The sequence below is a fragment of the Symphalangus syndactylus genome, chromosome 4 (genome assembly GCF_028878055.3).
Source record: "Symphalangus syndactylus isolate Jambi chromosome 4, NHGRI_mSymSyn1-v2.1_pri, whole genome shotgun sequence".
Classification (NCBI taxonomy): Eukaryota; Metazoa; Chordata; class Mammalia; order Primates; family Hylobatidae; genus Symphalangus; species Symphalangus syndactylus.
In genome coordinates, this window is record NC_072426.2 from 12,541,931 (window position 1) to 12,556,995 (window position 15,065).

The following is a 15,065-nucleotide window of genomic DNA, read 5'->3' on the forward strand; positions in this document are numbered from 1 at the left end:
CTTAATTAATGGGGCACAGTTTAGAATCATCTGGACCTGACAGGCAGGGAACTAGTATATAAAACATATTATAGTAGAGTCAGAGAGGACGAAAGTTGGAAAATCTGTGTTCAAATCCTTACTCTGCCCCAAATGCCTAATCTCTCTGAGACTTGCTTTTTTAATCAGTAAAAATGAGGATAAAATCAACCTCACAGGACTGTTATGAAGATTAGATGAGAAAATGTGGGTAAATTCTTCTGTGACATCAAGAGAGCTCAATAAACATTTATTTTTTACTTTTAAAACTGTTCTGTGTGCATGAGGGCAGATTCGGCTGTTGTCAAAGAAAGAAATCCATTTGTCTTCTGGGACTTCTGTTTGATGGGGCAGTGAGATCACGATGGTGCAACTTTCCTGGTCTCACAGCTGGAGTAGAAAAGCCTACAGCTTTAAGAAGGACTTCTGTAGAGAAACTAGGAATCATATTTTGAAGACACACTGTATTTATAAAAAGTGCCCTTCATTTACTTCCAAAACAAATAGGTTTAAATAAGCCCAAGTTTTTATTCCTTATTTAGGATTACTTTGCATGTAATTCCAGGTTTGGAATCTTACAAATAAAGTTTTAAAAAATTTCAGTGAGCTTCAAAAAGCATCAGAAAAATTCCTAAGTAAAAGAACACATTCCTCCAAGTTCAGAGAACTCTCAATTGTAGAAATTTGCTTCAAAAAAATCATACGACTGAAAAATTTTAGCTCACCAGAGGGATGAAAATTTTTTTCTCACAGTGACATTTATTTGCACTCATACTGGCATGGGACTGAGTTGAGTTGTAGGTGATTTCATCAGAATGACAGGAGGAAACCTTGGGCTTTCTTCTCCACTATAATATGATTCGTTGAAAGCCAGGATTTTGTCGAGAATCATGGCGATATAAATAAAATAAACTGACTCTCTTCACTAACCTGTTTTGTATTAGAGGATAAGCTCTCTGCTCACTGGGTGGCATCTCTATCTATTATGAAAACACCTATCTCGGGCTAAAAAAATTCTCAACATTTCTACTTCTTATAACCTTGTAGAAAAAACGCTTGAGCAAAATTTTTAAAAGGCCACTTGAGGAAAAGATTTATAATGCCTTGGCAATTGAGTCATGAGCTGAGAGGGCTTGCACATGACTGCGTGAGGTTGCCCTGTTGGAGAAGCCTCCCTTTTGCTTATTCCCCATTGCCCTTCTCACCCACACCTCCCAGTTTTGTCCATCCTCCCTAAATCCTTTGGTCTTCCTAATCCAGGCACCAGCAAGCACTGTTTCTTCATGTCCTCTCCCTGGGCATGAGCTTTCTCCATATAACAATCTTCCCAAGTCACATTACTGCAGAAAATTAGCTAACAATAGTGTCGACACCTGTTTCTCTCAGCTCTATCTTCTGATTTCCCTGACTATACAAATATTCACTTTTCCTACTGAAACTTTCACAGTAATATTTTCTCTCCTGTTACACCTGCCAAAATGTAAACCTTATTAAAAGCATTTATTAATTTAAAATCTCTTTAGTAATAGCCTTAATCACATGGAATTTGCTAAATCTTTCTGGAGTACTTTACTATAGAGTGTCATGTGTATTTCTACTTGAATTTCCCAAAGCTGCACTATTAGTAGAACAAACATTGATGATTTATGATTTTGCAGAAAATAAATTGCTGTTAAAAATAAATAATTGTTTTCAAAATGAGAAGGCAAATTAGGCAAGTTTTGAAGACAACTGGAAGACTCTTAGAGCCATCAAAATGAACTTGGATCTTTTAATAGCTCACTGCTTGTCTGCATCATGACAGGATTTATATTATTCAATTCCGTCAACACTACTTTTCTTTCACACTCTTCTATTTTCTGCATCATTATAACTCAGTATTTATTGAGTCTCCTTCCTGTGCCCAAGGACAGCGTATATTCTATTGGGCAGAACTTGAAAGAGGCAAGAAGTAGGATGGGACATCATTAGCTCTGACCACATCCCTGCTCTGGTTTTGAGAATTATTAGCTTTTTTTCCAAGTGAATCAGCATTGAAGGTTAAAAGGGAGAACACGGTGGTATGTTTCAGAGAGGTTAGCATCTTTTTTGACAGAATTTAAGATATAAGTATAACGATGTTCTAACTATATTTTTGTCTTTCACATATAATTTTGGGCAGTGAGTAATTATTTTCCATCAAAGAACTTTCCTCCTGACTCTCACTTATTCCCCCTTATTCGTTCAATATATACTTGTTGAACATCTTAATGATCACAGCATTGGTTTAACTATAGGAGAAAGCAAAGCCATAGAAAATACTCTTTCCCCCATAATTTGTTCACAGTTGCAACCAGGATGAAAAGTATACAGTGGAATATATCAGGTAATAATGAAGCAATAAAAAATTGAGACATTAAATACAATAAGAGCAACATCAGTGCATTTTCAAGGAGCCTAGAGGGACAAGAGAGCATAAATGTGGAGATGGCAATTTGGTTGGGGAAGGAAAAGAGTTTTACGTGTTGATTATGAACACACACACACACACACACACACACACACACATTTCTTTCTCTTTTCTGCCCTGCCCTGAGTCTTGGAATGCTGACCTCCATGGCCTTCTTCACCTGGCTTCCTTGCCATCTGGCTTCCTGTTGGTTCTACCAATGGTAGGTAAAAGCAGGTGAACAGAGAGGCTGGGATATTTCTTCTGACCTTCTTGGCTTGGCCTTGGCAGCAGCTGCATTGTCCCCTATCTTTGACCAAAGCTCTTGTTGGATAGCGCCTCTTCCAGGTAACACTGTTTTCTCCCCTTGCTGTGCAGGTCAAACGTGGCTAACAGGTTTCCCTTGTTGTTATTCACTAAATATAGACCATATCTCTGTAAATAATTTGTTAAGGCTTTTGAGTTCATTGGTCCTGTCTTCCTCTGGAACTATGACTGACATAGCAGTCTTTCTAGGTGAAGAAAACAATATGCAGGAAGGCTAAAAGCAGGAATATGCTTGGGCAAACGCAGATGGATGAAATGGAATAGTTAAGTGAGAAAGTGTACCACATAAGTTAAGTTTGGAGAGAATGGTAGAGGTCAGGTGGAGAAAGACATCAAATACCAAGATATTTGGAGTCCTTCTCTGAAAAGGGAAGTCATGGAAGGTTTTTGGTTAAAGAAGGCATATAACAAAATAATGGTTGAATGTGGACTAGAATAGATAAAGGGGAGTGACAGCAAGATAATTTTTTTGGGAAGCTATGACAAAAATCTCAGAATTCTTATTGGGAAAGTGTCTTGGTCTGTCATGCAAGCAGCATGCTTGAGAATTTACTGCTCCAGGCTTGAGTCTTAAAGGATCACAAATGTGGGTGTCAGTTGGAACTCCCAATATTCATATAGATAAGAAATAACTGTTGGCTTATTTTGGGTGACTATGTGAGTTAGAGATCCCCTTAGCAGCTGGTAACACACCTTTGCACAGGAAAAGGACTAAACAAATGACAGAGGACTTTGCAGCAAGAAACATCTTAAAGAGAACGTGTTTCCACCTTAGTTATATTTTGAATCAACAATCCAAATATTTCATTTCTTACAGATGTTGGAATAGCATCTGCATTTCCCAGATGGGTTTCTGATGGCTGCAGCTGTGCCCCTTCATTAGGTGGAGTTCTGAGAATCCTGAAATTTGGACGATACCAGTGGTGAAGCCATAAGGTTGTTGGGCTTTCTGTGTGCATAGTTCTTTGGAGAATATGGGATCCTTCAGGGCCAGGTCTCAATTTTCCTGATAGAGGCTAATTTGAAGTCCCACAGTTGGAGATAATATAGAGCAAAATCTCTGAGTGATAGTTTTGGCTCGTCCTTCTCTTTTGCGTGGATAGTTGCCTTTGCTATTGTATAGCTGCCTTTGATAATCAATAAGACACATAAAGATACTAAGGAGAGGGTTTCTTAACCTTCATACAATGTTAGTCTATTTTCTGCTGCTATAATGGAGTACCACAGACCGGATAATTTATAAAGAAAAGAAATTGATGTCTCACAGTTTAGGGGGCTGGAAAGTCTAAGACTGAGGGGCTGCATCTGGTGAGGGCCTTCTTGCTGCATCATAACACGGCAGAAGGCATCACAAGGTGAGACAGAGAGTACCAGTTTAGGTTTCTCTTCCTCTTCTCATAAAGCCACTAATCCTATCATGAGAGCCTCACCCTTGTGATCTCATCTAACCCTATTTACCTCTTAAAGGCCCCACCTCCCAATATCATCAACATATGAATTTGGAGATAAGTTTACCAATGCATGAAACTGAGGGACACATTTAAACAAAAGCATATTTTGGGTTGAATAATTCTTTATCATAGGAGAAGGAGCTGTCCTGTATATTGTACGATGTTTAGCAGTATCCTTGGCCTCTGCTTTCTAGATATCGATAGGATTGCACCCTTGTCCCTTCTCCCATCAATTGTGACAACTAAAAATGTTTCCAGAAATTGTCAAAGATTCCCTAGTGGCAAAATCATACCTAATTGAGAAGCACTGTTAAAAGAAAGTAATAATAAAAGTACTCTCTTTGGCAAGTTAAAACAATTTTTTCCAAGTGACCAGTGATGCAGCTGATACAGCTAAGAGCTTTGGTGTGACATAAATGGAGTCGAGGAAAATTAAGTGACCCATGCCCTCAGCCACATCAGCATGATGCTCTCACTGCCTAATCAATCAACTAAAGACAATTGGAACCAATATATTTCTAGCTATGTAGGATAGCCTCAGCTTTAATTGTTAGTTGGACCACTTCTGGCTATTTCACTCCAGCTTGGGACTTCCTTAATTGGTATCATCGTAGAGGTTACTAAATTTGCCTTGTTGCTGTTTTATTTTATAGTCTTGGACATTTAGAGCAGGAAAAAGAATCCAGAGTTCTCTATCTTTATATGGTTTTAGAGATTCTTTAGTAACTAGAAATGTTTAGGAACTTGTAGATAAGGTTTATCAACAGCAGTCCATTAGTTGATTATGTCCCATCTGTAGGTCACAAAATTAGTGGGCTATAGTGACTATTTTTCTGGAAATGAGATGATATAAAATGGAAAACATTGGATTGCATTACACAAAGTATGGGTAAATACTAAATTGAGAACTATGGTTTTAGTTATGTGGGTGTGGGTGTGTTTGTGTGTTAGGATGTGATTTCTTATGGGTGATAGATAAATTTAGAAAATATTCCTCCATATAGATGAAGAAAGTAAAGCTCTGATTATTCATTATTAGCAAATCATTTGGTTTTGAACCACTGAGTGGAATAAGCTTTGAATTGATTTCACCTATAATTCAGCCACTATTCTTTAGTATATTTCAAAGTATAAATGATAAAATATTTGATGATTGCACATTATGAACAAGTCATGATATAAAGATTATGAGAATGTAACACACGCCTTCAAAAATTAAGAAATGCCAATTTTACATACTGGCTATGATGGCAATGAATATTTGCGAGGAATGGTTGACAAATGTGTGGAACACATATCTCTGCATAACATCAAAGATCTCTGAAGGCTGAGGTTACTAGTGAAAGCTGCATAAGGAAGGATGAGGCTGTGCCTGGTCCCATAACCAAAGAAGATGTGTGGGTCTGGGTGGGAAGAGGAGGGAGGTGGGCAGTCCAAGCTGGTGGTAAAATGTGGTGGGAGACAATAAGTGGATTATTTTGCTAAAGGATTTTTTTCTCGATAGTTTAGGGTAAGTTATAAAGACATATGGGGGCCAAATTTGAAGGGTCTCAAATGAAAGTCCAAGGGGTTTTGGATATATTCTTAATCCAGGTGAAATCACAGAAGGCTGTGGAGCAGGAAATTCCAAAGATAAGCAGGGTATTTTATGCATTCATTCACTGAATGAATGAATTCAGTGAGGTTAAACACCTCCTACATAACAGCGAAGGGGTGGACGAGGCCAAAAGATGCATAAGATCTTCTTTATCAATTTTCTTGAAATCCAGAAGGAGCACCCTACATACAAATAGCCTCAGGAGTAATACAAAAACAATAACAGAACAAAACGGCTACAAGTAATCTGGGGAGAAAGAGGTTGATTTTGCCTGATACTTACAGCGTTTTTATTTGTATATACGGGCAAGGACTTTATGAGCGAAGTCACAGAGATGGGAAAGAGGAGCTGGTAATTAATCCAGTTGGGCTGGGGCACATGCATGTGAAAGGGAATGTTTGAGGGTAAGACTGGTGAGGCTGGTAGGGACCCCAAGGAGGAGGGCCTTGAACACCATTTGGTATGTATCCTCCTTTTGGCAGGCAGGGGCACCTGCCAAGACTGTCAACCTGGAGACATGCCATCAGATGTCTGCTTTAACGTGAGCAGTCCGGGGGTCATGTGTGGGATGGATTAGAGCAGGAAAGGCTGAATTACTTAGCATTGCACTAGGAAGTTTTATTTCACCTCATTCCTCATCATTCTATGAAATCTAGGGTGAGCCAGGCTTTTTGTATTTATGGGATTGACAGGGCCAGGTGAGTGTTGGCAAGTGTCAGTGAGTTACCAAGGAGTAACAAACCACATTGCCCACTGCTAAGCATACTGTTCATTGAGTAAAAGTCAAATAAAAATAATAAAAGCATTTTTTGGCTCAACTTATTTTTTGACCAATTTTTTAATTTGTTTAAACATTGAAGAAAAACAATAAAACGACAATATTCAAACAGCTTTTAAAACACAACATCAAGTCTCCACTTTATTTCTAGGGCTCAGAGCCCTGGAAAACAGCTTGTACAGTACCAGATTTCTAGAGTCTTTGCATTTCCTTCTCTCTGTGGATCAATAAATTAAGTAACACGTCAATACCGAGATAGCAGATGAACATCTGTCCGGGAGAACTGGTCCTGGGGGCTTTATGCTGTGGTATGGAAAGTGTTTGATCTTGGTGTGCCGTCATAAAAGATGGGAGAGAGTTTATTATCTTTTATGATCCCGACTTCCTAACAATACCTGACAGGGTGATTGTGCCTTAGCCTCTAGTTGGAGCTTGGGGTGTTTGCTTTGGTTTGTCCCTGTATGAGGCACAGAACTTGCTGGTGAAACATCAAAACAAGCTGTAATATGCCTCTGGCAATGGGATTCAGAACAGCTGCAGGGCTTTCTCCTGTAGGGGCTGGCAGGAAGAAGAAAAATGAAAGTAGAACAATCAATCTCTATAGCATTCTATATATTAATAATGTTTGCCAGCTCCAGACATTGTTTAATCAATACCGGATGCAGGAGTTTGCAATGTTTTGTAATAGTAGTTACGCCTTGTGGAAACAGCCTGAACCCATGGCGTAGGGAAGTGAGAAGGGTTCAGAAATATCCACAGTGTTATGTCCTTTCGTATCCGGGCAGTAAAGGGTGCTAGGAACTGAATAAAATGACATAAAGAAGATTATGTCTCAAACTCAGAAAACTAATTCTTGAAATTTTGTTACGAGAATGGATTCCAAGAGAAGCTGTGCAGCCCACTGTTTCTCTTCCTCTTGACTGTCTCAGCCTACTTTTCCCGGATGTCTTCAGTGAAATCTGAAGAGGGATTCTCTTCTGAGACCAGCAGAGGAGAGGCACGGTGCAACCACCAGGGGGAGCCCATCAGGCTGAGCCCACAGGATGCTGTGAGCCACTGAGGCCCTAAAGAGAAGCTTTCATTTCATGGAATTTGGGGGTTAGAGAGGATTGCCTACTGGGAGCCTCACTGAACTCAGATATTTGCAGAATAATAAAAGTTCAAACAAAAGTCATCTAATGCCATCGAAGAATGTTATTTGGTTTAAGCTTGGAGGGCAAAAGCATAGAGGATTTTCCTTTTGAGAAGGTTTAATTGATGGAAGGCAATCCTGAGCCTCCTAGATCTTCCTGCTAGCATGAAAAGGTAGAATGTAGCCTAGATGGGACTGCTGTGAGAGAGGCATCTGAGCTTTCACCAAAAAACTTCAGTTTAACAAAACAGGACGGATTTCTTTTGATGCAATCAGCTGTCATTGGCCACCTTTTTCAGGCCCCTAGGTCTAGGAGTGTGCCCTAATGTACAGTAACAGCAACAACAGTGAAAATCAAAATCAAATTAACTCTTCAAACAAAAACCAAAAACCAAAACTCCAACACGAACTTCAGTCCTTTTATTTTCTACATGTCTTTCCCCTGCCCCCGCCCCAACACCCCATTATATTTTGACATCATTTAAACCCTGAGTCTGTGGGAAGTTTGCCATGCAAGACGAGGGTGCGCACACACGTGCATCTAACAAGCTGAGAACCAAAGCTGAGGTGGCAATTTGCTCATAAACCAGATAATTAAGGATGTGCCCAATTACCTGTGGGGAACCCGGGATTTATCAGTGGTTTTTATTTACTGTTTAATAGTATAGCATGTTACATAAACCTTTAAGTAAAACAATTTGATTATAAAAATAGCCTTTTCAAAGTCACAGCACCTCCCCTACAGAGTTCTAAAATCAGTGGAAAATGGGCAGCATCAATAAACACGGTGACTTATGTCAATAAATGTTCTGCCCACCCGGGCATTTGTTAACCAAGACTTGTATAAGGGCAAGGTGTAAATATGAAAATGTATCTCAGTTCTCCTTCTTCCATCACTAGAATTGTAGAAACATAGATGTCTTTAAACCACACTTGAAAACTTCTTTCCTTCAATGGATCTAGTTCAAGAATAGTCTTTTCTACTCTTTTTTGTTTAAATATTTTTGTGTTTTTTAAGGTTGATTTTTGCTAATGCGACTAGAACAGTGGTTCTGAAACTTGGCTGCATATTAAAACCATGTGGAGAGGTTTAAAAAGTACTCGTGTCTGGGTTCCATCGCCAGAAATTTTGGTCTAATTGGCCTAGAATTAGAAAAATTCCCCAACTTTAATGTGCATAGGGAAGACTTGGGATCTGTTGCAGAATCTCATCAATAGGGGTGCATGTTGGGGACCAGGGGAGGTGGATGTACAGGATGAGATTCTACATTTTTGACAAGCTTCTGGGTTAAGCTGCTGCTGTTGCTACTGCTGTCTGAGAGTACATTTTGAGTAGTGAGTGTCTGGAGGAAGCATTTTGGGTATGGATTTTTTTTCTGAAACAATCTTTATCTTATGAAGGCCAACATGGAAGGGAGAAAGAAGGTACGGTGGAAGGCCCTTCCCACCATTCACATCAGTCTTTCATGTGCGGAATTTCTGAACACATCGGCCTAGACCCTTTCACTACTTCCAGCGTAGGTAAATCCTATCAAAAGCTAAGATTTTCCTGAAACAACAAAAATCTGATCTCAAATGCACCATGCTGAGTGATGGTTTATGCTGGCTAGGGTGTTTCTAGGTATGGCTGGAGTCAGGAAAGGGAGAGAAAGCACGTGTTCTAACCTTGATTGAGTACCTACTATGTGTCAAATCCTAGTCAAACTCTTTGCACTCACTGTGCTATTCAGTCTGGGAAGGTGAAGTTATCACTCCCTTTTCACAAATGAGGAAACCAGAGCTAAATGGGAAAAGGTACTCGACCAAGATCGTAGAATTAACTCTTGGAGGAATCACATCTGATTGTTGCCTATTTATGTTTTCAGAGTCCAAACAGTTGCCCTGCCCCCACCATATCACCCGTCCCTCCCCCGTCCCTCTCTGTAAGCCTGTGTTTTCCTGTTTGGATGACCTGGTTTTCTTATTCTTTATCAAAGACTATAAAGTTTCTTTTGCTGGGTCACAGCTACTCTGATTAGGCAATTTATGTTCGCATATTAATGGGTTCGTGGGCTACTATCATTGTTTTGTGACATAATTATTAAGTGTTTTCTCTTTTATCTTCATTCTAAAATGATAAAGTTTTTCTGATTGAGTTTCACTGTTTGCCTTGCAGCTCTTAAGTGGTGCCAAAGTAACCAGTCAGTTCATTAAGAAAAGCAAATCTGTCAAGGGATATACTTGAGGTCTTGCGGAACAAGCAGCTGCTTGACTGACAATGTTCTTTTCTTTCCCCTGGTTTGGTTGGAATACGATGGACCCAACCACAGAATCTTAAGTACTTATTTTTAAAAATTTACCACTGAAAGGCATCCAATCGGGGTGGCTTTCAATGTGCACACAGTAACGCCATTCATTACATCTGGCTCTGAGGAGGACACAGCACTGTGGGGTTTTAGAGACTGAAGTCTTACACAGGTCCTCCTACTCCTTAGGCTGACCCTACACCTCCCCAAGCTACATCCTTCTGGTCCCCAGAGCTCTCTTGGGAACAAGATGGAGACTTTTCTTTTTCTCTACTGGGCCTTTCCAAAGCTTGGGGCACCTACTGTGCAGGGTATCTGTGTTAGGGAGAGGACCCTGGATCTGATAGACTCAGGAAACAGGTAGCAGGGCCTTCGGCTGCTACTCTCCACCCAAAGCTGCCTCTCCCAACAGCTGCAACTGCTAAAACAATCTTGTTCTTTTGTTTTCCACACTTAAAGAAAGGCCTTCAGCCAAACTGTCGCCTCTGACCTTGTTTTATATTTCCAACGTGCATTTTATTAACTCCTTTTTCATATGGTACATGTGGAGCCTGCCACCAGATGAAAAGGAGGCACATTTCACAATTCTGATGGAAACAGCAGCTCCCTAGGAACAATTTTTGTAACAAATATATCTTTTGTGTCGATCCGAGTTTCATTTGGGTAAATGAGCTCAATGCATAGGTGATAAAAATGCATTGAAGTTGTGCAAATCACTTAATTAAAAAAAATATAAATGAACCTACCATTAACCACGCATTTGCAGCCTTCTTAGAAGTTATTTTGACCAGCGGATCATTGAAGAGCACTAAATGGATATACTCCGTTGTCATGGTCATGGTGGAACTTTAACTTTTATTCTTCAACTTGGCAACTGACTACGGCTGAATTAGGAAGAAACTGGAGTACTGTATATAGCCTTAAAAAACTGAGCCAAATGAAAATTCATCTTGCATACACTTTCATTGATTTCTAACAGTCCTGTTCTTTAGAGAACAACAGCCGGGAAAATCATTTCTGTCTACGGAGGAATGATATACTGCCATTAAAAAAAAAAAAGTTAGCCACCCCCCAGCGCCCCCGCCCCCGCCCCACTTTCTTCCCCTAGGACTGTGTGCCTGTGTGCAGGGGTGTCTACCTAATTGGCCACAAGAGGGAATTAAACTAAATAAAATCACTATCCACGGGGGGCCTCTAAATATGCCTTTTTAATTTGAAAATTTTTGTGGGTTATAGTGTAATTCAAGCTTTTCAAGGTTTATTAGTGCATAGTTGTTCACAGGGCTCACAGAGCTCAAGACTCCAAGTCTGATACACTCTCGGCTGCTAACACAGAAAGCCAAAGTGCCTTTCATCTGCCGAACGCATAAAGTGACACAACCCCTTAAAAAAAAAATCTCCCTCAAATAAAATGCATATTAATAAAAGTGACTGAAGGGAGTTGAAGTTGGTAATTTGTGCTGCTGACTTGACACGGTGTTCGTCACCGCCTGTCTGAGGAACTGTGACAATTCATTACCTTTGCTGGGAACGCACCGTGCTGATGATAAAGACGTTGCTCGCAGATACGCGTAAATGCCCGTGACCTGACGCGTTTGCTGTGGTCCGCGTCCAAACACGCCGCTCTGGGTAATTAATTGCTGGAGAGGAAGCGGACCAATGGCGCCTTCTGCTGTGAAACTGTTAATGGGGAACTTATGGAGAGAAAGTCGAGTCCTCCCATCCAAACTGGAATGTGAAAGAAATGTGTTGGAAGGTGATGACAGAAATGAAGTAAAACAGTTGTTTCCTGATCCGCGTGCCAGGTGTGTCACATACTGTGATAAATAAGATCTGCATCTTACACTCCAGAAATTGGGGAATATTACAAGCGTTTATTATAGTAAGGTACAAAAAACGCACTTGAAATGCTTTGTTTCTCCTGGCACCAAACAGTGAGCAGTTATTGCACAATGCCTGGAGCTGCTAATTCCTTTGTTTAGGTTTAAGCCAACACGGCCTATTAAAAGCTTCAATTCAATTTTATTGTTAAGGTATTTATTAACTGATTATGAAAAGACATTAAGAGACTCATAATTAAACTACTAAGTTGTTCCTTACCTTGATTAATTCTCTCCTTTTCTTACACAATAGAAAATATCCTTGTATTTTGAGGTAACTGTTCACTCCCTTGACATTATTTGCTTCAGCTCTCACCTCTGCGCCAGCCAGAGCCTTAAATTAAAGGTATCTGTGAAAGCCAGTGGGTTACGGTTACAAGCATTTCCCCATAGCTACAGTGTGTGCAGTGCTTACGTTTAACTTTAAAACCATTGCCATGTTTCACCCGAGGAGGGAATGTGAATGATTCGTGGCAACAATTTTTAAATTGCCTTACTGATGTTTGTCTGTTGCCAAATGGTACATGTGTACGTGTGTGCACATAAGCCGGGGCTTCACCAGGGTACTCACCTGTCTTCTTCATGGAATGATCTTAGTCTTGCTAAAATGATAATTCCACTGAAATTACTTTTCTTTCTTATTTTTTTAAAGCCTCAAAGTATTTTAATGTACTGTATTTCATTTACCAATTGTTTTATCTAAAAACTGCAAAAGATATATGACATTTTCTTACTAAGGACAAAAGAAAAATGTTATGAAAAATTATTGGAAATCCTGACTATACATTATAATCTTTTTGACTATATAAAAATCTAAATTTATTATATATATATATATATATATATACAGTCTTTTGATAATGGAACTTACGTATTTAAACTGTTTACTAAGTTTGTTAATAGCAATGATTACTCCTTGAATAAACTTCATTGATTGCAATACCACCAGTAGTCAAAGCGGGATTTGAAACTTAAAAAAAAAAAAAAAAAAAAGGGGGGAATTGCAGTAACTTTGAAAACAGAAGATATTGAGTTACTGTTGAATTATATATTTTATTAAAATATTCCATTTCAGAGCCATATCCCCCTGCTACTGTGCAGTCATTTAAAATTGGTTTGAAAGATGAGGAAGCCTAATTCTTAAAGGGGCCCCTTACGCATATTAAGGAAGTTAAACACAACACTTAAGTTAGAATTGCCAGCATTATGGGTCAAAAAATTATAAAATGCCAACTACAGCTATGTTTCTCTTAAAGGTATCAACTATAGTTTTTGTAGTTTATGTGTATTATCACGAAGTTATAGACAGTAGTGAAATTTTGAAGGAGATCTCAACTTCTTTTAAAAAATTATATGTATGGGGCAAGTTTGAGATAATTGAAAACCTGATATTTAACTTTTTAAAAGTGCTGAGTCGCTGCTAATTTCCAAAATTTAAAATTAATGCTCACTAAAACTAATATCTTTACCCTGCACAGCAGACTCAGTTTAAAGTTATCAAGATAAGAAGTTCCTGTTTGCCATTTAAAGTTGTCTTATTTCATGAAAATACTACTTGAGAGACAAGTAACTATAAGCTTTTCTTTTTAAGCTGTTTCTCATAATCAATAATATTTTAAAACATAATTAATATTTTAGATGATATTCTTTGTGCAGCATTTGTTCAGAAAAGGTTAAAATTATGTTATCTAAATTATTTTTGTTTTAATCAATCATTTTCCTTTCATTCATTAAAGAACCTACAAAAGCGGGATTTTGTAGCTACTTGCATCTTGAAAATGTAACATTAGCCTGTTTATTTCTCAGTCTTTCAGTAGGGAAGATTTCATTCATTCATTCAGTCACCGCTTCCACAGTATTGGTTATTTATAATGGGTACTTCCAAATCCTACAGACTTACAATAGTGAAAACACAGTTCTTGTCCTTGAAAATCTCGGCTGAACCAAGATCCGGATATAAAAAAAGGACTTGGGAGAAAATATGGCCCAATTACCTATTTTATTTCTGCAAACTTAGAGAGGGAATCCAGAAGAAAATAATCTATAAATAATTCAGATTTGGCTGTGGATAAAACCATCTACCAAATTTCTTAGTTTCTCATTCCATTAATTGGTCTCTGGGCCTCCCTTCTGTGCTTTTGTCTACCATCCTTTCTCCAACCCTCACACCACATGAATCATGTCCAACGCATCCACAGCCCACAACCCTTCTATAATTGTTCCTGAAGTCCAACCAGTGTCAAACCACAGCCTCTCTGTGTCTAGGTGGTTTGCTTTGGCCAGAAGAAAACATAATTCCCACAAAGAGGTGTATCTATTTCTGTGACCTCCCCTCCTGAGTCTGTGTCGTGTTCCATGCTTAAAGAAGGCTTTTGGACAAAATAGGCAGCTGAAGAGCAGCTCCCACAACCCTTCAGAAAGGCCCCCCATTCCCGGTCCTGGGGATTTAATGGGAAGAATGATGCAGCCTGAAGGAGCTGTCTTTTCACGAGAGCACCTCCCCCTCACTGCCCCAAGCCAACAGTATTTGCCAGGCAAGTATTATCGAGTGCCGTGCTTCAGCCAGCCTACCTCCCACTGCCTGAATCAAGGCCTGTTGGCAGCAACAAAAGTGAGGTGTTGCTGACTGACACATAATTATGGTGGACAGAAAAATGTAGACGTGTTAGCAAAGTCAATATTATGGAGACCCCTGTCTTCCCAAATATTGTAAGTAAAAGATATTTCTGGGGTATAGCCAATTACATTCTCTATTTTTACGACCAGTCACAAATGTATTTTTTATTAGCTGGTGTGTTCAATGTTTTGAATGCATAGCCCTTATTTCAATCTCATTTTAGTTTGCAGTAAGTGCAAAAAGATTTTTGCTGACTTGAAATAGTGAAGCAGCTCTCTTTTAACTGAACTTCAGGGCCTGTCACCCTGAGAGTTTATTCCACAGCCTTCTGTGACTCTTGCCTGTAAATTAGTCTGTGAAGTGGTGTTTATGGCTGAATGGGGAGGTTAAGACAGCCTAATTATATGTTTGTGCAGGAGAAAACACCATGCCCCACCGTGAACAATTATCCTGTCCCTTTTTTATAGTTTAATCTAGCTTCAGCTAAGAAGAATGAGGAGATAGCCTGTCTTCACCAGCAACTTAGCTACCACGCATTTTCAGTGTTAATTA

The 15,065-nt window shown here is 39.2% G+C and overlaps 1 protein-coding gene across 1 annotated transcript; it reads right to left on the reverse strand.

Moving 5' to 3' along the window:
• Positions 1 to 6,880: 6,880 nt before the first annotated feature.
• LOC134736438 (uncharacterized) lies at positions 6,881 to 14,326 on the reverse strand. The gene is made up of 4 exons (XM_063637798.1): positions 14,066 to 14,326; positions 12,117 to 12,230; positions 11,536 to 11,833; positions 6,881 to 7,157 (listed from the first exon to the last, which is right to left on the reverse strand). Exons 1-4 carry the CDS (start codon positions 14,324 to 14,326, stop codon positions 7,021 to 7,023), a joined length of 810 nt encoding a protein of 269 aa, XP_063493868.1. The 3' UTR covers positions 6,881 to 7,020.
• Between the last annotated feature and the right edge of the window lie 739 nt (positions 14,327 to 15,065).

Excerpts from the sequence above, each read along its gene's own strand:
- LOC134736438 (XM_063637798.1), bottom strand. The coding sequence starts at position 14,326 with ATGGGGGGCCTTTCTGAAGGGTTGTGGGAGCTGCTCTTCAGCTGCCTA. Across the intron at positions 12,231-14,065 it reads CGTTGGACATGATTCATGTG|GCTCTGGCTGGCGCAGAGGT; the intron begins GTGTGAGGGTTG and ends CTTTAATTTAAG. Across the intron at positions 7,158-11,535 it reads ACGGTGCGTTCCCAGCAAAG|CCCCTACAGGAGAAAGCCCT; the intron begins GTAATGAATTGT and ends TCTTCCTGCCAG.